Genomic DNA, 21951 nt, shown 5'->3' on the forward strand with positions numbered 1-21951 from the left:
CATGCCTCAAAACAGCAGCTTGGAATTTGGGACATGCTCTCCCTGAGAGAGCATGAGGAGGTTGAAGTGGGCGGGGTTGGAGGGTATATTCTAGCATCCCGAAAGAGTTAGTGCTGCAAGGGGTTCTGGGTATTTGTTCTGTTGTGTTTATGTTGTGTTACGGTGCGGATGTTCTGTGTTTGTCATTCTTGTTTGGTGTGGGTTCACAGTGTGAGGCATATTTGTAACAGTGTTCAAGTTGTTTATACGGCCAACCTCAGTTTGACCTGTATGGCTGTTGACCAAGTATGCATTGCATTCACTTGTGTGTGTGAAAAGCCGTAGATATCATGTGACTGGGCCGGCACGCAAAGGCAATGCCTTTGAGGTTTATTGGCGCTCTGTACTTCTCCCTACGTCCGTGTACACAGCAGTGTTTTAAAAAGCCATAAACTTTACTTTTTGAAACCAATACCGATAATTTTGAAGCTGATACCGATAATTTCCGATATTACATTTTCAAGCATTTATCGGCCGATAATAACGGCAGTCTGATATTATCAGACATCCCAACTTTAGAGCAATATTTTGCAACTGGTTTTGCTGCAGAACCCACCATCGCCCTTAACAAATTGGTCATCACTATACTGAAATATTTGAAGAATGTATTTCTTAATGTCCTAATAGTTTTGAGGACTATGCTGTAGTATATAGGTTAAAAAAAAAAAAATCATTATGCCATGAAGTTGTAAAAAAGTTCCATATTTTAAACTGCTGGTTTAATACTGTAAACTACCGTGAATTCTGGACTATAGGCCTCTACTTTTTCCATACACTTTGAATCCTGCGGCTTATAAGACGGTGCAGCTAATTTATGGATTTTTCTTCCCTGGCGGCCATAATGTTTCCAAAAAAAAAACAAGCAAATACAAAAAAAAATGTGTTTGTGCTATGGGGCCATCTTTCGAACGAGTTCGCTCACTGGAGGTACTGCAGTGTCCTTTCCATTTACCGCAGTGGTTTCAACAGGAAGTAAAATTGCCGTTCAGTCTTCTTGCCATCCATAGCATTTCTACTCGTACGGATTCCTCATTCATCATTCTAAGCAACGTTTGTAAGTTTTACAATATAACTAAAACAATTCGTACTTACTAAACAGTCTGTTTGACGTCTGTAGGAGTGTTTACATGCGTATGTATGTGTACGTGCTATCCTAATGTAATGACGCTAACGTCGTTAGTATTAGCCAATATGGTAAAACGTTTACAATTGTTTGTATTATTAAACTTAAAACAGCATTCTTTTAGTATTGTTTCAGTTTCACAAATTCCTCAGTAAATTCACCAAGACGTCATGGTGGAGTTATTGAGTCTGTTTAGCTGATTGGAAAGTTAGCTTCCTCAGCTAGTGGGTCCATGTTTTGTTTAATCAGCCGTTTTACTGCCGTGTTAAGGATACCGTTTGGAAACAATTAAGGTGTCTAACATTTACAGAATTTCTGTAAATATTCATTTTTATTTTGCAAGATATATTTCTGCAGTTTATAATCCGGTGTGGCTAATATATGGAAATATATTTTTCCCCTCAGATTTACTGGGTGTGGCTAATATACTGGGGCGCTCATTAGTCCAGAAAACACAGTAAGAAGACATTAACCTTCTTCCTGAGCCTTTAACTGAACTGCCAAATTCAAATACGTTTTGAACGATGTTCTCATTTATTGAGATGCGCGAGTAACAAGGCCTCGCAAACAAACGACTCGCAACTGAAACTTATTTTTAAAGACTAGAACTCCCAAAGATCAACCAATTGGCTGGCTTGCTTTTGCCTAACATCCTTAAAAGAGCTGCTAAAAGAATCAAATTGTTTGCAACTGTGCAAGTCCGACCAAGCAAACCCACTCAAAACTGCTCGGCACCCAACCTGTTGAGAATCATGACTTTAGAGCAGTGGTCCCCAACTACCGGGCCGCACAAGAAATAAATAAATAAAAAAAATAAAAAATAAAAATATATATATATACATATATATTTCTATTATTAAATCAACATAAAATACACAATATATACATTATATATCAATATAGATCAATACAGTCAGCAGGGATACAGTACATAAGCACACATGATTGTATTTCTTTATGAAAAAAAAAGACAGTATAGCTCGGTTGGTAGAGCGGCCGTGTCAGCAACTTGAGGGTTGCAGGTTCGATTCCCGCTTCTGCCATCCTAGTCACTGCCGTTGTGTCCTTGGGCAAGACACTTTACCCACTGGCTCCCAGTGCCACCCACACTGGTTTAAATGTAACTTAGATATTGGGTTTCACTATGTAAAGCGCTTTGAGTCACTAGAGAAAAGCGCTATATAAATATAATTCACTTCACTTCACAATTTCTGGTTATAAAGATACATTAGAACAGGGGTCGGGACACCTTTTTGGTTGAGAGAGCCAAGAAGCCAAATATTTTTAAATGTATTTCCGTGAGAGCCATAGAATATATTTTTGACACTGAACACAACTAAACATGTGCATTTTTAAGTAAGACCAACATTTCTAGAGTATAATAGGTCTCTTATTCTTTGTAATAACATTAGTTATTCTGAAGCTAACTGTGGAGGGGGCGTGGCCTGCAGTGAAGTGGGGTGTTGCCAGGACCGGCCTCGAAATCAGCAACAGGTGCATAGATAGCCCACCTGGGCCTTGTTATCTAATCACCTGTCGCTCTGTTATAGAATAGAATAGGATAGAATAGAATGGACTTTGTCATTATATTTGCATATAATGAGATTAATGACTCCGACTTAAGGTGCGGCAGTGAGAACAAATATGGGGTGAAATAAATAACAAGAGGTAATAAAGGAAAAAACTAACAATTGAAGTGAAGTGAAATTATATTTATATAGCGCTTTTCTCAAGTGACTCAAAGCGCTTTACATAGTGAAACCCAATATCTAAGTTACATTTAAAGCAGTGTGGGTGGCACTGGGAGCAGGTGGGTAAAGTGTCTTGCCCAAGGACACAACGGCATTGACTAGGATGGTGGAAGCGGGGATCGAACCTGCAACCCTCAAGTTGCTGGCACGGCTGCTCTACCAACCGAGATATACCGCCCCACAATTGAAATAAACAGACTACTATCCAATAAAAATAATAAGCAATTATTTACAATATACAAAACACTATACAAATACAAAATACTGTACAAGGAGGAGAGACAGGGTTGGGGCTGGAGCCAGAGTGCGAGCGAGAACGAAAGAGAAAAAGACAATTGCTGGAAAGCAACTGGGAGACTTATTGAAAAATAAAACAATATTGTAACCCTGAAACAGGCTCTCATGTCGGTGCTTGGTGGTCTGAAGAACCCCCAGGAGGGCAAGCCCCACACTAACTAATAATAACTAAATAACTTCTTACCATTAACGCAACTTCTTGAACCGGTGCGGTAGAAACGGATGGATGGATTAAAAATGCACCAGAACGTTTTATATTTTGCACATTATTTTTAACACAGTGATTACAAGTGGAATTATTCATTACTTATCGTGTTAAGCAATGTCAGCTCAGATTTATCTGAGAGCCAGATGCAGTCATCAAAAGAGCCACATCTGGCTCTAGAGCCATAGGTTCCTTAGAACAACTGCTTGGATTTAAAGAACGGAAATCTTACTTTTTGTCAATAAGTTATATTAGTAATAAATCCTTATATCAACTTGAACAACTGTATTAAAATGGTTCCCTGAGAAAAATGCTTACCATATTTGCAGTCTTGATCTGCATCATCATATTTTTTCTGTTGGGAAAAGGGAAGAAGGGAAAATAAAAATGAACACCAGCCACAACAAATACACTTTAGAAATACTGCCAGGGTTCAGCATTTACAGAAACTCCACAAACTGCTATCCTGACCTCACAATGGACTGTCTGCACTATCATTACATGCCTCAAAAGCTTTCCGTAATCATACAGCATATCATTTTTCTGTTCGGAGGAGAGAGTATTGAGGGTGGTAGCCATTGTCTATTATTTTCGCTTCTAACTTTCTCTTAAAAATGACCAGTAAAACATAAGATAACAAGTTTAATAACCGTTGCAGTTTAATTTATTGATAAGTACAGGCAAGTAACATTGCAGTAGTATTTATTTTAAAATAAATAATACTATTTATAAATACTACTGCAACAACTCCAAATATCACAAGTCAGTCCCTGTCTTGCAGTGTGCTCACCAGCTGAAGAAAGGCAGCGATGCGGTAAAGCAGGGCGCGACTGCGGAGGTTTCCGGATGGCGGGCTCGGCGGGGCAGGAGCGCCAGTGGACAGGCCTTGGGGAGCAAGGACCCCCAAGGTGTCAGTGCTATGGCTGACTACCGCCTCATACTCCCGCCTGACTAACGATCTGCTGGCTTCTTCACATGATTTTTCCGCTCTCCTGTCTGCCATGACTCAGGAACAAAACTTCTAGGAGAAAAAAAAAAAAAAATAACATCAACATATTATTATATTCAACAGTGGCGCATATTTTGGCACAGGTCAACACAGAAAGGTGCACTTATACTTTAAAGCCGACTTTAATGGAAGCTGCTCAAGAACACAGACGGGACGGAGACAACTTGAAACTAGAGATGTGTCAATTGGTATCGGACGATTTTCGTGGAAAAGTATGCGATTGGCCATTGCCGATCAAAGCTCCCCTAAACAAATGAATGACAATAATTTTATTGTCATTCAAAGTGAACTTTACAGTACAGAAAAGAAAACAATTCCGTTGCATTAGCTCGTTGTAGTGAAGGAAAAAAGAAATAAGGTGTAGATATATAAATAGATAGATTAGTGTACAGATAAACATATTGCACTTTTGCAAATGCATCCACAATTATGGATATATGTTATATTGTCTTTATACTAGGGATGCACCGAAATGAAAATTTGTGGCCGAAGCCGAATAAAATTTAAAAGCTTGGCCGAAGGCCGAATACTGAATACCGAATAATGAATGCAGTTTTTCCCCAAAAATTTTATATTGCATAAACAGCGTACAATACATTTTTAGACATGTTTTTTTAAATAAAGTACATTTTTATTGAATATTGACATTTTTTTAATATTCCAGTAGCCTTTGCTTTTCAAAAAAGCACAAAGTTTTTCATTTATATTTGGCCTTAAAAAAAATGCAGTCCCAAAAAAAATTAAGTGCATTAAAGTGGATAAACCCACAACAAATGAATTATTGTCCTTTTGGCAAAAGTCTGCTTAGCCACAGTAGATATGCTAATAATGTAAACAGAAGGCTCAAGTAAATCTCAATTAAGTGTGTGCTTGTAACCTCATACACTTATACAGGTAGCCCACACAACAGGCTAATAATGTAAACAGCACACACACAATGTAAAGAGCACACATCAGAGAAGTACCGTGTAACGGGGCTCAATGTGCTCCATAGTCTCCGAAAGTCAATGTCCTCCACAACACTAAACGGTTGATCATCCAAAGCCATAAACTCCATTACCTTCTTTGTAATTCCGTTTGCTTTGGCCCTGTCAGTCGCAAACATTTTCATCCTCTCAAAGACGTCGGCCACGAGGCACCTCCTCGAGACAGTTTGGCTGAACATTCGTTGCAAACTGCAATACTTTTGTCACTTTCCGACACTTTAAAATATCTCCACACTGCTGACATTTTTCCGAAGGCGCCTGGATCCAACGTCACTGCACGTTGGTTGATTGCGTCACCGCGTCAAAAAATTGCGTCATACGCCACTATTAGGCCTTGCATTTAACTCATTCCACTGAAGGCCGAATGTGGCTTTTTTTGCCATATTCGGCCGAATATATTCGGTTACCGATTAATCGGTGCATCCCTAGAAATGACAAATACCTCGTTGGCCTGCATGCTTCTTTTAGGAGGAAATTGTGATCTTCTGGCTCTTGTAGCCCAAACGCTGAAAGTCCTTGTGACACTTTTTAGTCCTTGTTACCATCAGTCGCTCTCTTTATCCCTTCTCATTGCATCAAACAGATGTTCGCTCATACCCGGAAGTAGCTTTCTTTATATGCGTTCACAGACCAATCGAGACACTTCAAAACAAAAGCATGCCAACAAACCCAACAAAAAGGCATGAAATTACATTTTTAACCATAGTAACTTAAATAAAGCCTTCTTATGAACTTCTATACATTTTGATTTAAATTCCCTTTTATGAACTTAACTTACCGATTAACCGGTGCATCCCTACTTTATACCGTATTCCAGCCAGTTAATCCATTTTGGGGGGGGGGGGGGGGTTGAGAGGATTATTATGATGCGTTCAAGAGTTTTACGGCCTGAGGGAAGAAGCTGTTACAGAACCTGGAGGTTCTGCTACGGAGGCTGCATTGCGGAAAAAAACCTGCATTTCTCAATCTCTTCAACACCACAATTAACTATTATCTTCACCAGATGGAAGAGGCTAAACATGTAGCACACAGAGAAAGCCAGGAGCTTTAGCAACACCAAGAATTAAGTGCTTAGCAAAGTGTAAGAAGTGAAGATGGAACAATATTACGGCAGAAAGTAAGCAATTATTAACAGGAAATTAACGAGTGGATTAATAGTCAAACTAATAAAATAAAACAAAATAAAAAAGACTTAAAAATGCTATAATGTATAAAATTAAAGTTAAAGTGCCAATGATTGTCACACACACACACACACACACACACACACACACACACACACACACACACACACACACACACACACACACACACACACACACACACACACACACACACACTATGTGGGGCGAAACTATTCTCTGCATTTGACCTATCACCCTTGTTTACCCCCTGGGAGGTGAGGGGAGCAGTGAGCAGCAACAGTGGCCACGCCTGGGAATTATTTTTGGTGATTTAACCCCCGATTCCAACCCTTGGTGATGAGTGCCAAGCAGGGAGGTAATGGGTTCCATTTTTTTAGTCTTTGGTATGACTCGACCGGGGTTTGAACTCAATACCTACCGATCTCAGGGCGGACACTCTGACCACTGAGTAGGTAAAATGAAGTGGCAGGAATCCATCCATTTTCTACCGCTTATTCCCTTTGGGGTCGCGGGGGGCACTGGTGCCTATCTCAGCTACAATCGGGCGGAAGGCGGAGTACACCCTGGACAAGTCGCCACAAGAATTGTCAATAAAATGTAAGTGAATGAAAATACAGCTTAACGACTTTAGTCATAATTTTTTCACTGGAAAAACCTATTTGTTGGACAATGTCATTGCTGCCATTACTACCACAAAGGTTTAACCTTGGGTCCCTGCCCTATGGTTAAAAAACACTGGTCTAGATAATATACATTGCATATGCTTTGGTGTAAATTTTGCTCCAGATGCACTTTTATAACCCGTTTTTTATAACCCGTCTGTCTGCATTATGTTGGGTTCTGGAAGCGTTCCCAGATCACAAATGAAACCAGTGCCCACCCTTTCCACAAATAACATAATTTACCATCCATCCATCCATTTTCTACCGCTTATTCCCTTTTGGGGTTGCGGGGGGCGCCGACGCCTATCTCAGGTACAATCGGGCGGAAGGCGGCGTACACCCTGGACAAGTCGCCACCTCATTGCAGGGCCAACATTCACACTCACATTCACACACTAGGGCCAATTTAGTGTTGCCAATCAACCTATCCCCAGGTGCATGTCTTTGGAAGTGGGAGGAAGCCGGAGTACCCGGAGGGAACCCACGCATTCACGGGGAGAACATGCAAACTCCACACAGGACTGTTTAAGATAAACACAATTACTGTAATCGAACACAAACAATGTTTAAATGTTCTAATTAGGGCTGGGCAATATATCGATATATACGACATATCGCAGGTTTGTCTCTGTGTGATATAGAAAATGACTATATCGTAATATTCGATTATATGTTCTCACACTGTTGCTTTAAGCTGCGTGCGTTACATTACTGGTGTGTCTCACTCCTTCTCGTCTGTCCTTCTCACAAAGACGTAAAATAAGACCGCCTTCTTACATACGTCACATACTCTCGCGAGTCTAGCGTCATAGCTCTCGCCGATCAGAGAGAGAGAGAAGGTGCGAAACTGATCACAAATGGAGGAAGAACAATAAATGCCCGACATAAAGATCAGGGGGTCCATCATCTGGCAGTGGTTTGGCTCCAAGTGGGAAGATATTCAGCAGATAACAGCAATATTCTGTTCCATGTATATACTCTGATGATTAACCTGTGTGATGACTGTATTATGCTGATAGTATATATTTGTACCATGAATTGATTAACGTGGACCCCGACTTAAACAAGTTGAAAAACTTATTGGGGTGTTACCATTTAGTGGTCAATTGTACGGAATATGTACTGAACTGTGCAATCTACTCATAAAAGTATCAATCAATCAATGCAAAGTATGCAGCAGAAGTGTTACTACAAAAAGGTAGCGCCACTATTAATTTGTTCTTTCATTTAAAAAGTCACCCGTGAGAGAATGAAGAGTAATTAATGAATACAGTTTTGGTCAATTGACTTAGTTGTGATTTCCTTCTCTGTATGAAAGTTTAAAAGTAGCATATATTAGTGCAGTATGAAGAAGAATGTTTTAATGTAGACACATAGAATCATCATACTGCTGTGATTATATATATCAAGTGTTCATTTAAGGCCAAGGCAAAATATCGTAATATATATCGCATAAAAATATTGCGATATTAATAAAAACCAATATCGCCCAGCCCTAGTTCTAATCATATCTATTACTAGAAACTAGGGTTGTACGGTATACCGGTACTAGTATAGTATCGCGGTGCTAATGAATCAAAAACGGTACTATTTACCAGTGGTCCCCAACCTTTTTGTAGCTGCGGACCGGTCAACGCTTGATAATTTGTGCCGCGGCCCAGCAGGGGGGATTTTTTGTTTTGTTTTGTTTTTCTGTCATGAAAAAGGGAGTTTTTTTGGGTTGGTGCACTAATTGTAAGTGTGTGAATGGAGGAGGGTATTAGTAAAGTGTTGAAGTTGCCTGGAGGTGTTGTTTTAGAGCGCTTTTGAAGGAATATAGAGATGCACTTACTTTTACACCTGTTGGGAGTGCATTCCACATTGATGTGGCATAGAAAGAGAATGAGTTAAGACCTTTGTTAGATCGAAATCTGGGTTTAACGTGGTTTGTTATATACTGTTTAAAAATTACCGGTTCGCCATATTTTTTTTTACCGGCATGAAGCCACGTCGTCGTCACGTCATGATATTGCTGGTTTTAAGAGTAGAGGAGCATGTTCGGCAGTGCACAATCACAATGTACTAACAAGCAGACACGGTGTGTCGAGAGAAAAGGGAGAACGGACGCATTTTGACTTAAAAACTAAAGATAAAAGGTGAAGTTAGACCGAAACGCCCACAGGAAGAAGTGCTTTAAATCATGGCTAGCGTTAGCGGCTAATGTCCATCTGCAATCGGCACTGTTTTAGCTACTTCTAAATCACTAATCCTCGCTTCCATGGCGACAGAGGGAGTTTCTTCCAAGTAGGACAAGGAATAGCTAAACATGCTTCACTACACACCTTGAATTGATTAACGTGTTGAAAAACGTATTGGGGTGTTACCATTTAGTGGTCAATTTTAAGGAATATGTACTGTACTGTGCAATCTACTAATAAGTTTCAATCAAGAGGATACAATTGCTCACCGGCGTCACAATGTAAACAAATGCCATGGGTAGATGTACACCTGACATCCACTGTCATGATACCAAGTATAAGAGCGTATGTAGCCGATACTACTATAATTATACCTCAATTTTTTTTTATCATCACTAAATCTTTTTTATTTTTTTGAATTCATATTATATTCATAAACTCAGGAAATACGTCACTGGACATAAGAACTTAAATTATGACCAATGTATGATGATGCAACTACTTGGTATCTGATCGATACTTAAATTTGTGGTATCATCCAAAACTAATGTAAAGTATCCAAACAACAGTGGTACCGGTACCAAGATATTGGTATAGAGCAGGGGTCGGGAACCTTTTTGGCTAAGAGAGCCAAGAATCCGAATATTTTAAAATGTATTTCCGTAAGAGCCATATAAGTTTTTTTTCAACAGTGAACACACCTAAACGCATGCATTTTTAAGTATGACCAACATTACTAGAGTATAATAGGTCTCTTATTCTTTGTAATAACATTGATATTCTGAAGCTAACTGTGGAGGGGGCGTGGCCTGCGGGCCTGCAGCGAAGCATGGTGTGCCAGGACCGGCCTCGAAATCAGCGACAGGTGCGTAGACAACACACCTGGGCCTTGTTATCTAATCACCTGTCGCTCTGTTATAAGCATCAGCCAGGAGGAGAGACAGGGTTGGGGCTGGAGCCAGAGTGCGAGCGAGAACGAAAGAGAAAAAAAACAATTGCTGGAAAGCAACTGAGAGACTTATTGAAAAATAAAAAAATATCGAAACCCCGAAACAGGCTTTCATGTCGGTGCTTGGTGGTCTGAAGAACCCCCAGGAGGGCAAGCCCTAAAAAAAATAATAATAAATAAAGTGCGGTAGGAAAAAGGATGGATGGATTCAAATGCATGAGCATGTTTAATATTTTGAACGTTATTTTTAACACTGTGATTACAAGTGTAATTAGTCATTACTTATTGTGTTAAGCAATGTTAGCTCAGATTTATCCGAGAGCCCGATGCAGTCATCAAAAGAGCCACATCTGGCTCTAGAGCCATAGGTTCCCTACCCCTGGTATAGAGACAACCCTACTAAAAACAAAGTGTTTTTAAGTGCAAATAATAGTGTGTCAACTCTCGATCCACTCTTCCCTCACTCGTGAACAAGACTCCGAGGTACTTGAACTCCTCCACTTGGGGCAAGATCTCCTCCCCAACCCGGAGATGGCACTCCACCCTTTACCGGGCGAGAACCATGGACTTGGACTTGCTGAGTCCCACCCCAGTCGCTTCACACTCGGCTGCGAACTGATCCAGTGAGAGCTGAAAATCCTGGACAGATGAAGCCATCAGGTCACCACGTCATCTGCAAAAAGCAGAGACCTAATCCTGCAGCCACCAAACCAGATACCCTCAACGCTCTGACTGCGCCTAGAAATTCCGTCCTAAAAAGTTATGAACAGAATCGGTGACAAAGGGCAGCCTTGGCGGAGTCCAACCTTCACTGGAAACGGGTCCGACTTACTGCCGGCAATCCGGACCAAGCTCTGGCACTGATCATACAGGGAGCGAACCGCCTCAATTGGACAGTCCGATACCCCATACTCTCTGAGCACTCCCCACAGGACTTCCCGAGGGACACGGTCGAATGCCTTCTCCAAGTCCACAAAGCACATGTAGACTGGTTGGGCAAACTCCCATGCACCCTCAAGAACCCTGCCGAGAGTATAGAGCTGGTCCACAGTTCCACGACCAATAATCAATGTATTTATTGTAAACAAAGAAATGCAAACAGTTCTAAAATTTGTCTGACTTCCACCTTACCAAGAGAGACGATCAGCTTATTTAATATGGGAACTTAAGTTCCAGTTTTTTTTTACATATTTCCATGAGTGTAATAAATGTGATGGGAATTTCTTATTAAAAGTTGCAAGTGATAATCGCTTATCTCGTGAAACAAAAATACCGTATTTCTTTGAATAGCTGCAGGGCATATAGTATGCGCCTGCCTTGAATTACTGCCGGGTCAAATTTGCTTCGCAAAATAATTAGCGCATGCTTAGTATTACCGCCTGGTCAAACTCGTCACCTCACGACTGACACTTCCCCTGTCATCATTTTCAAAATGGAAGAAGCTGATTTCAATACCGGTAATTTCAAATCGCATAAAGGGAAGAAGATTAAGAGTTGTTCAGTAGGATTTAAGGTCCAAGCTTACATCACACTCAAATTTTTACTGGATGCCTTAGGTAAGCGCTGGAGTGAGAAGAGGTTTTAAATTAATTAGCGCCCCAGCGGCAATTCAAGGAAATACCGTAAATGTAAAACTCCATTAATATATATATATATCAATTAAAGATGCATCAATAATGAATTTTTAATCTAATCAGAGCTCCTGAATCGGAATCAAATTGTGAGGTGGCGAAAAATTCACACCTCTAGTAATAGATAGGGATGTAATGGTATCAAAATATCTTGGTATGATATTGTCACAGTATTAAGGCAATATTATTATGGTATGTCAAAAAAAAAAAAAAACTTTAAAATGCCATAGTGTGTAAAAGTGGTAGGAATGTTTTAGGATAAACACATTTATTGTAATTGAACACAAACGTAATGCTTAAATGTTCTAATCACATTTATTACTACAAACATACTTTTAAGTGCAAATAATAGTGCAGAAGCATCGCTTTTTCAAGCAAATATGAAAAAAAAAAACCCCCCGCAGTTGTCTTTAAAGTGACAATGTAATGTGTCTTCGAATGCTTCAAATATCCCTTCTGGGTGACGATTTATGAGGTGTTGACTTGTCCAGGGAGCACGCGGGGTCTTCCGCCTGAGTGCAGCGGGGGGAGGCACCTACATTGCTTTAGTAGTAGTAATAGTGGTAAATAGTTTGTTTAGTTATTATGCACTTTTGACTTTGTTTTGTATGTAATAAACTGAATGAAAAACTTGTTTAAATACTGTGTTGATATTGTTAAACTGTCCAAAACATACCATAAATACATTTTTAAAATTGTACAGTTAATTAGGGCAGGGCGATATGGCCTTTTTTTAATATATAGATATTTTTGGGCCATATTTGGATACACAATATATATGTCAATATTTTTGCCTTAGCCTTGAATTAACACTTGATACATATAATCACAGCAGGATGATGATTCTATGTGTCTACATTAAAACACTCTTGGTCATTCTGCATTAATATATGCTCATTTTAAACTTTCATGCAGCGAGGGAAATCACAACTAAGTCAATTGACCATAAGTGTATTTATTAAACAGTTATTAAGCAGTGGCACAAACATTCATGTCATTTCAAAACAGAAAGTGCAAGATTATCAGAGACATTTTAAAACAAGCTATTAGTGCACTTTTGTGCATGATGTCACTAAGATGACATATCAAAACACCAAATTAGAGTGCACTTTTTGTACAGAATGCCACTACAACAAAACAAATTAAGTGCACTTTTGTGCATGATGTCACACAAGATATTTAAATAACTGTCACATAAAAATGAGCTGCATATCAAATAGTAAGTGTCCTACGGCAGTGGTTCTCAACCTTTTTTCAGAGATGTACCCCCTGTGAACATTTTTTTTAATTCAAGTACCCCCTTAATCAGAGCAAAGCATTTTTGGTTGAAAAAAAGAGATAAAGAAGTAAAATACAGCAATATGTCATCAGTTTCTGACTTAATAAATTGTATAACAGTGCAAAATATTGCTCATTTGTAGTAGTCTTTCTTGAACAATTTGGAAAAAAAAGATTTAAAAATAACTAAAAACTTGAAAAATAAACAAGTGATTCAATTATAAATAAAGATTTCCACACATAGAAGTAATCATCAACTTAAAGTGCCCTCTTTGGGGATTGTAATAGAGATCCATCTGGATTCTTGAACTTAATTCTAAACATTTCTTCACAAAAAAAGAAATCTTTAACACCAATATCTATGGAACATGTCCACAAAAATCTAACTGTCAACACTAAATATTTCATTGTTGCGTTGCTTTTCACAGTTTATGAACTTACATACATATTTTGTTGAAGTATTATTTAATAAATATATTCATAAATAATTTTTGAATTGTTGCTACTTTTAGAATATTTTTGAAAAATCTCACGTACCCTTTGGCATACCTTCAAGTACCTCCAGGGGTACGCGTACCCCCATTTGAGAACCACTGTCCTACGGTGTTGCTCTGGAAATAGTTGCTTTGGCATTTTGTGGGTGTGGCACCGAACGGAAACGTTGACATGCAGTTAGAAACACTCTTCATTCTCTTGCGGGTGACTTTTCAAAGGATGCTACAAATTAGCAGTGCTGCTACTTTTTGTAGCAACGCTTCTGTCGCATAAATGTTGAACATATTCTCGCTTGAAGCCAAACCACCGCCTGACGATGCACCCTGTGCAGTTTTTCTTGGGAATTAATTCTTCCTCCATTTGTTACCAGATTCGCACCACCTCTCTTTCGTATTACCACTCACAACACACCGTTAGCATCACAGCTAATGTTACCCATGTCGCTACTTCTGTGCTCGGGGAGGGCGTGTGATGTTACACGCGTCCGAAGTATGTAAGAAGGTGCGCTTGTTTCAAGTCTCTGTGAGAAGGAGAGACAAGAAAGAGGGAGAAACGCCTGCAGCTAAAAGCAACTGCGTGAGAACGTATACTCGAATATCACGATATGGTCATTTTCTATATCGCACAGAGACAAACCCGCGATATATCGAGCATATCGATGATTATGAGAACTGCTGTCCAGTTGTTTTATTTTGTTTTCTGATGACAGTCTCATTTGCAATGCAGTTGCACTTCCAAGACCATTAGATGGCAGCAATGTATAACTATTTATGGTATGTTGTCCAACTAGAAAGTAGCTTTTTTTCAGGAAATTTGTTAGGTTGCGCCCTACAAAATGCCAATACTGTAAGAATACTTCCCATTACACAAAACTGTAAAATTCTAACTATAATCTTAGTTGTCGTTTATATATCGATATATCGCCCAGCCCTACAGGTAATACATGTGATTAGTATCGGCCAATCCCACTCAAGGGTGATCGGTATCAGAACATCCCTAATTGAAACTGAACTAGCAATCACAGCCCCTATTGCAAGAAAATGTGGTATATTTAGTGAAAAAGCGGCTTTGGGGTTTATATTCCATTTTGCATAAATGTTCTATTTACCCTTTTGGTTAGAGGCAAGGAATAAGATACAGAGTAAAGCGGTTATTCCAGAAACACCACAAGTTGTGATAAAAAGGAAGAGCGTGACCTTCTTCGCACCACCTAAGATAGGGATGGTACACCATGACACGATGAAAAACACTGTGGCCACACATTCTCAACCTTGAACCAAAGCCTAGTAACTTTTACTTGTGCAGTGAAAGTTAGGGGGAAGTAGTGGAAAGTGCGAATGCAAGATAAATACATGATTATCTGTCTGATAATTATTGGGCCGATGAAATCATACAAAATAAATAGCTCTGATATGATACAAAACACTCCAATCTTACTGTGCTTTAGAAAAGGTATGGGTGAGAGAAATCAAGCGCTCCTTTTCTCATGCTTGTGCTGTAAACAGCCTGTTGTGGAACTTTCCTTGAGCTCATTGTAAACAAACGTGTCGACCGTGTGGGACTTCTTCACAAGGAAGACATTTTGCTGGTTCTTTGCACCAAACATGGCTTATTAGCCACCTGAAACGGCAGCATCGTTACAACAGGGTTTTGAGAGCATACCAAGACCCCTGCGCTTCTAAAAAAAGATGCCCCGAAACCAGCCGCAGAGAAAGGGGTGCACAAACTAAATCTAAATTGTAAAAACAAATGTCTGGGCCTTGAGAAGCAGGAGTTTATCTGTATCAGCTTGAAAAACAAAATGACATGTGTCACTTCACACCAGACCGTTTTCAGCTAACAGATAAACACATTGGCCATAGAGCTGGACAACCAATACAATTTTAAACACGATTTTAGCTGCCACGAATAAATAGAGGTGCATATCAAATCAAGCACTTTCCCAGCCCTTGGTGGCAGGAAAGAAACATCGTCTCGTCCTAAAGCCTTAAGTATTTGTTGTTTTTTTATATCACTGCCATTAGAGTAGTGAGATAACTGATCATGTCATACAATAGTAAATGTCAGTATTACAGTATTATTGCTTAAAACACATCTACTGTACATTTATCGCATATATACGCACACACACACACATATACATATATATATATACATATACATACATATATACATACATATATATATATATATATATATATATATATACATACATATACATATATATATATATATATATATATATATATATATATATATATATATATATATATACATATATATACACACACACATACATACATATATATTTACATACATACATACACATTTTTTGCTCACATAACATGTACGCTAATGGAAGGTACACATAGGGGAGGAAACGTTTCAAACTATTAAGAAAAAAAAATGGCCATTTTTACTGTTGGTTGATATAGTTTAAACAACTTGTTGGTTGGTGCCTTTGAGCAAGTGATTAGGGCATTGTGTTGTATACCGCCTCCTCATATAATTTCTTAAAGAGGTGAATGTTAATAAATTACAATACAGTGCTAAAATCAATTGATTTCAGGAGTTTAATTCAGACAATTATAAGCTAAGAACCAAATAAATAAATAAAAATGGCATATTAGCAGGAAAAAGAGCAAATAAGTTAATTTCTGTGTTCCATGACCATGCCAATAAATTTTTCCCGAGTTGATGCAGCCGGTCACCTCATTTCCCTACCCTGACGTCCGTAACTCGGTGTGCGTTAAAGACTGCGGTTATTAGACGGCGACAGGTGCGGACTCCTGCCAACAAGCTGCTTGGAGTGGCACCAGCAGGAATACCGGCTAGCCATCGAGCTAAATAAAGTGCGGAGACACTTTTCTGTCGAGTGTCAAGTTTCTTACCGGTGTTCTGGCATTACCCATTGGATTTCATGCACTCCATGCCTCGGCGCGTGCAAATTAATCCAGGGAATGCGGAAATGTAATGACTTTCCCATGTTACATTTAATATATTGTTGTAATTTGTTGTTTGACACACATGTTTCACACTACAAGCAATCAAATGTGGGGTCCAACTAAGTACGCGCGAGCCACCTGTGGAACATGGCTGGGTTTTTTTCACGGCCCTGAAAAAGCAGCAAAAATTGAGAAAAAAGCATCAGATAATAAAAAAAAAAGGAAAAATTGTAATACTAAAATTGAAAAAAAAAAACAGTAAGATTTGTATATGTTTAACCTTTATGTATTAGCCTTTTTATTACATCACTTCTTTACAAATAATATGATGCCCCCTACCTCTGGGACCCCACCAATGCAAGCAGATTGCTACCCTGTGGGAAACCCAAAGTTTTATTTAAGATACTAAATAATTGTAATGCAAAACCGGGACTTCAATATTAATAGAAAATAATTGGGATTGTTAATTTCCTGTAATCATGCATGCAGCCCTACAGTGTCATGTTAGTTTTATGATAGCTGTAATTGGATGGATCTAAAGTATTTGTTGTTTTATTATATCACTGCCATTAGAGTAGTGAGATAACTGATCATGTCATACAATAGTAAATGTCAGTATTACAGTATTATTGCTCAAAACAAATCAACTGTACATTTATAGCACACATATATATATATATATATATATATCTTGATTGGATTATCCAGAGAAGAGTGCTCGATACCGTGGTAGAGCGCAATATGTAGGTGTGGGAAAAATCACAAGACTACTTCATCTCTACAGAACTGTTTCATGAGGGGTTCCCTCAAGATTGAGGGAACCCCTCATGAAACAGTTCTGTAGAGATGAAGTAGTCTTGTGATTTTTCACACACACACACACACACACACACATATATATACATATACATATATATATATACATATACATATACATATACATATATATATATATATATATATATATATATATATATATATATATATATATATATATATATATATATATATATATATATATATATATATATATATATATATATATATATATATATATATATATATATATATATATATATATATATATATACATACCTACCTACCTATACACACACACACACACACACACACACACACACACACACACACGTTTTTTGCTCACATATAACATGTACGCTAATGGAAGTATACATAGGGGAGGATAAGTTTCAAACTATTAAGAAAAAAAAAAAGGCCATTTTTACTGTTGGTTGATATAGTTTAAACAACTTGGTTGGTGCCTTTGAGCAAGTGATTAGGGCATTGTGTTGTATACCGCCTCCTCATATAATTTCTTAAAGAGTTGAATGTTAATAAATTACAATAGTTCTAAAATCTATTGATTTCAGGAGTTTAATTCAGACAATGATAAGCTAAGAACTCAAATAAATAAATAAAAATTGCATATTAGCAGGAAAAAGAGCAAATAAGTTAATTTCTGTGTCTAGCTCAGTTGTTCAAACTATGATCTACCAAAGTCTTGTGTGCCAGGATGCCACAACAAATGAGGAGATAGGAAAAAGAGAGAATCTTATTGTATTACTAAAGATCCTGAAAGACAACATTTGCATAAAACATGTTGAAACTGGTTGCTCAAAAATAATGTTAAAAAAACAAACAAAGCCTTGTCCTGCTGTTTACCGACATATACTGTCCATGTTTACAAAAGTTCTACTGCAAATTAATATCGGGTCCAAATATAAGTTATCGGCCTCCTTGATTACTAATAATCTGTATCGGCCCTAAAATAAAAAAATCGATCTCTATAAATACTTGTTGCGTACATACGTACACGCGCACACACACACACGAGACAAAAACATTATTTGTCAATAGTTTATGTTGTTTTGTATTTTGCAGGGCTAATAAGTTAAATACGAAATAAAAATACTTGATTTGATGGCTCACTCTGCTATGAGCAATTTTATTAGGGCTTAAATAACTATTTTGATAGTCGGTAGGTCATTGCCCATCTTAGTGATTAGTCAACTAATCTGATTATGAAGCATACACATCCAGTAGCTCTAATATAGCCATCAGCTTGAGATATTTTATTTAGCGGGATGCTATGCATGCAATGAAGACCATTGACATGACTACTTCAGTAAGAAATATGTATTTGAACAGTCGCAGAACTGTTTATTTGGCGCTTACAAAAACATTAACTGGTAATAGTAAACACTTTGCTGACACAACCGAGAATTAAATGATAAATAAATGGGTTGTACTTGTATAGTGCTTTTCTACCTTCAAGGTACTCAAAGCGCTTTGACACTACTTCCACATTTACTCATTCACACACACATTCACACACTGATGGAGGGAGCTGCCATGCAAGGCGCCAACCAGCACCCATCAGGAGCAAGGGTGAAGTGTCTTGCTCAGGACACAACGGACGTGACGAGGTTGGTACTAGGTGGGGATTGAACCAGGGACCCTTGGGTTGTGCAAGGTCACTCTTCCACTGCGCCACGCCGTCCCTATTGCGGCTATTGCACTATTTATACTCCTGAAAATGACATTATTGTTCATTTAAAAGCAAGGGCAGGCAGAGTGCTGATGAACAAACAGTTTTTATGTCAACAAATTGGCAGAAATAACTACAAAAACCAAAACCCCAACTATAAAAAAAGATAAGAGCTGCAGAGCATATTGAGATGAGTTTAGAAAGATGCACATAGATAAATAGACACAGTTTAGCTGGCAGACATCGACTAAAATCATCAAAGCTGTTTTGGAGACAAATGTAGCTAACTATCTTACCGAGGTGAGTGGGAGGCCGCGTCCTCCAGATGTCCGACATAGTTTTAACTTGCCTTTAAGAACATTACGAAAACCAGTGTTAGAAAGCCAACTGTTTTGTGTTTTTATGCTTCATGGAGAGTGTTTTGGCTGGCACTGTGTTGTCCTACTCTTTTCAGCGGTGAATGAACGCACCATAGTTTGGTGTAGTGTTTAAGCAGCAGTTTGGTTTACGTGCTAACTTTCTCTGTTGCTGCTACAAAAAATACATGCTTTTACCACTCCTTTGCCTACTTAATGTTTGTATGCTGTGCGTGAGTTCACAAGGGTGAGCTTTAAAAGGGAACATTATCACAATTTCTGAAGGGGTTAAAACCAATAAAAATCAGTGACCTATTTTATTTTTCAAAGTTTTTCTCAAAATTTTACCCATCACGCAATATCCCAAAAAACGGCTTCAAAGTGCCTGATTTTCACGATCGGTGTATCCACCGGTCCATTATCTTGTGAAGTCACAGCGTAAAACCAGCATAAACAAACATGGCGGATAGCACAGAAAGGTATAGCGATAGTAGCTCGGATTCAGACTCGGATTTCAGCGGAGTAAGCGATTCAACAGATTACGCATGTATTGAAACGGATGGTTGGAATGTGGAGGCAGGTAGCGAAAACTAAATTGAAGAAGAAACTGAAGCTATTGAGCCATATCACGACGAATTTGGCGAGGACGAATTTGGCGATCGCCTTCTAACCAACGATTGGTATGTGTTTGTTTGGCATTAAATATGGGTGGAGGGAAAGGCTGGATGCAAATATAGCTACAAATGAGGCATAATGATGCAATATGTACATACAGCTAGCCTAAATAACATGTTAGCGACAATTAGCTTGCAGTCATGCCGTGACCAAACATGTCTGATTAGCACACTCCACATAAGTCAATAACATCAACAAAGCTCACCTTTGTGCATTCATGCACAATGTTAAAAGTTTGGTGTATCTGCTTTGAGTGTCGCAGGATATCCACACATTATTGCCATCTCTGTCGTAATAATAATAATAATAATAATAATGGATTACATTTATATCGCGCTTTCCTATTGTTAGATACTCAAAGCGATCACAGAGAAGTGGGAACCCATCATTCATTCACACCTGGTGGTGGTAAGCTACATCTGTAGCCACAGCTGCCCTGGGGTAGACTGCCAGTTTGCGCCTACGGCCCCTCCGACCACCACCAAACATTCACTCATCATTCATTCACCGGTGTGAGCGGCACCGGGGGCAAGGGTGAAGTGTCCTGCCCAAGGACACAACGGCAGCGATTTTGGATGTTAATAGGTGGGAAGCGAACCTGCAACCCTCAGGTTTCTGGCACGGCCGCTCTACCCACTACGCCATGCCGCCCTCGTAGCATAGCTGTCGTCGGTAAAGTGTGCGGAACAAACGAGGGACTTTCGCATCTTTTGGCCACTGGTGCAACTTGAATCCGTCTCTGTTAGTGTTGTTACACACTCCGACAACACACCGACAAGGCATGATGTCACCAAGGTACGGGAAAACAGTCGAAAAAACGGAAGATAACAGAGCTGATTTGACTTGGTGTGTGTAATAAGATTGAGAAAATGGCGGTTTGCTTCATGCTGTGACGTCACAGGTGAAAGGTCATCGCTCCGACAGGCTATCAATTGGAAGGCGTTTAAATCGCCAAATTCACCCTGTTAGAGTTCGGAAATTTGTCAAAAAACATATGGTCTTTTTTCTGCAACATCAAGGTATATATTGCCGCTTACATAGGTCTGGTGATAATGTTCCCCTTTAATAACATTATCTTGTGTGCAGTGCTATATGGGTATATTTGGGCAGTGGATAACTTTGGGCTCATTGATGCGAGCATGCTATTTCGGCTAACTGTATGTCTCTATATATTTCATCTTTATGTCTCGTTTGTAGCTAAGTTTGAGCTAATATCACTTCTTGTGATATGAGCACGTCTTGTTTTGGTTTTCATGTTTCCTGTGTGCACGTTTCATAACACGTTATCACTGGTTATGTTGCTGGTTATTTTGTATGTGCCATGTTGTTGTTACAGGCTACATCAAGCTTTATACAGCTTAACCAAAGACTGTAAAGGAGCCCACTAAACAGAAGACAACATGCAGTACTCTTACACTTGTACACAATCTCTACACAAGGGGTGCCCATTACGTCGATCGCGAGCTACCAGTCGACCGCGGGGGGTGTGTCAGTCGATCTCCAGCCAGGCTTTTAAAAAAAATAGACCTAAAAATTATTGATCATCAATCTTCACCAAGACGTCACTTAAATGACATTCACGGTACCGGAGGGTCTTGTGAGATGACGCTGGCTGCTGCAAGATCATTATTATGAAAATATGACCGAGAGGAAGGCGAGAAACACTTTTTATTTCAACAGACTCTCGCGCCGTACCTTCCGTCAAAACTCTAAAGGCCGACT

General features: G+C 39.0%; 1 protein-coding gene across 3 annotated transcripts in view; it reads right to left on the reverse strand.

The window, feature by feature from the left end:
• Nucleotides 1–21951, reverse strand: part of helz (helicase with zinc finger) — a 143022-nt gene that overhangs the window by 98089 nt on the left and 22982 nt on the right. For 2 of the 3 annotated variants that reach the window (XM_061880351.1, XM_061880349.1), the window contains exons 2-3: nucleotides 4206–4436; nucleotides 3734–3770 (exon numbers count right to left, since the gene is read on the reverse strand). In XM_061880351.1, coding sequence (XP_061736335.1) covers nucleotides 3734–3770; nucleotides 4206–4418 — 250 coding nt within the window. In that variant the 5' untranslated portion in view covers nucleotides 4419–4436. The remainder of the gene's footprint in view (nucleotides 1–3733; nucleotides 3771–4205; nucleotides 4437–21951) is intronic. The other variant, XM_061880350.1, reaches the window with a different exon arrangement.

This window comes from Nerophis ophidion, linkage group LG20, assembly GCF_033978795.1.
Source record: "Nerophis ophidion isolate RoL-2023_Sa linkage group LG20, RoL_Noph_v1.0, whole genome shotgun sequence".
Classification (NCBI taxonomy): domain Eukaryota; kingdom Metazoa; phylum Chordata; class Actinopteri; order Syngnathiformes; family Syngnathidae; genus Nerophis; species Nerophis ophidion.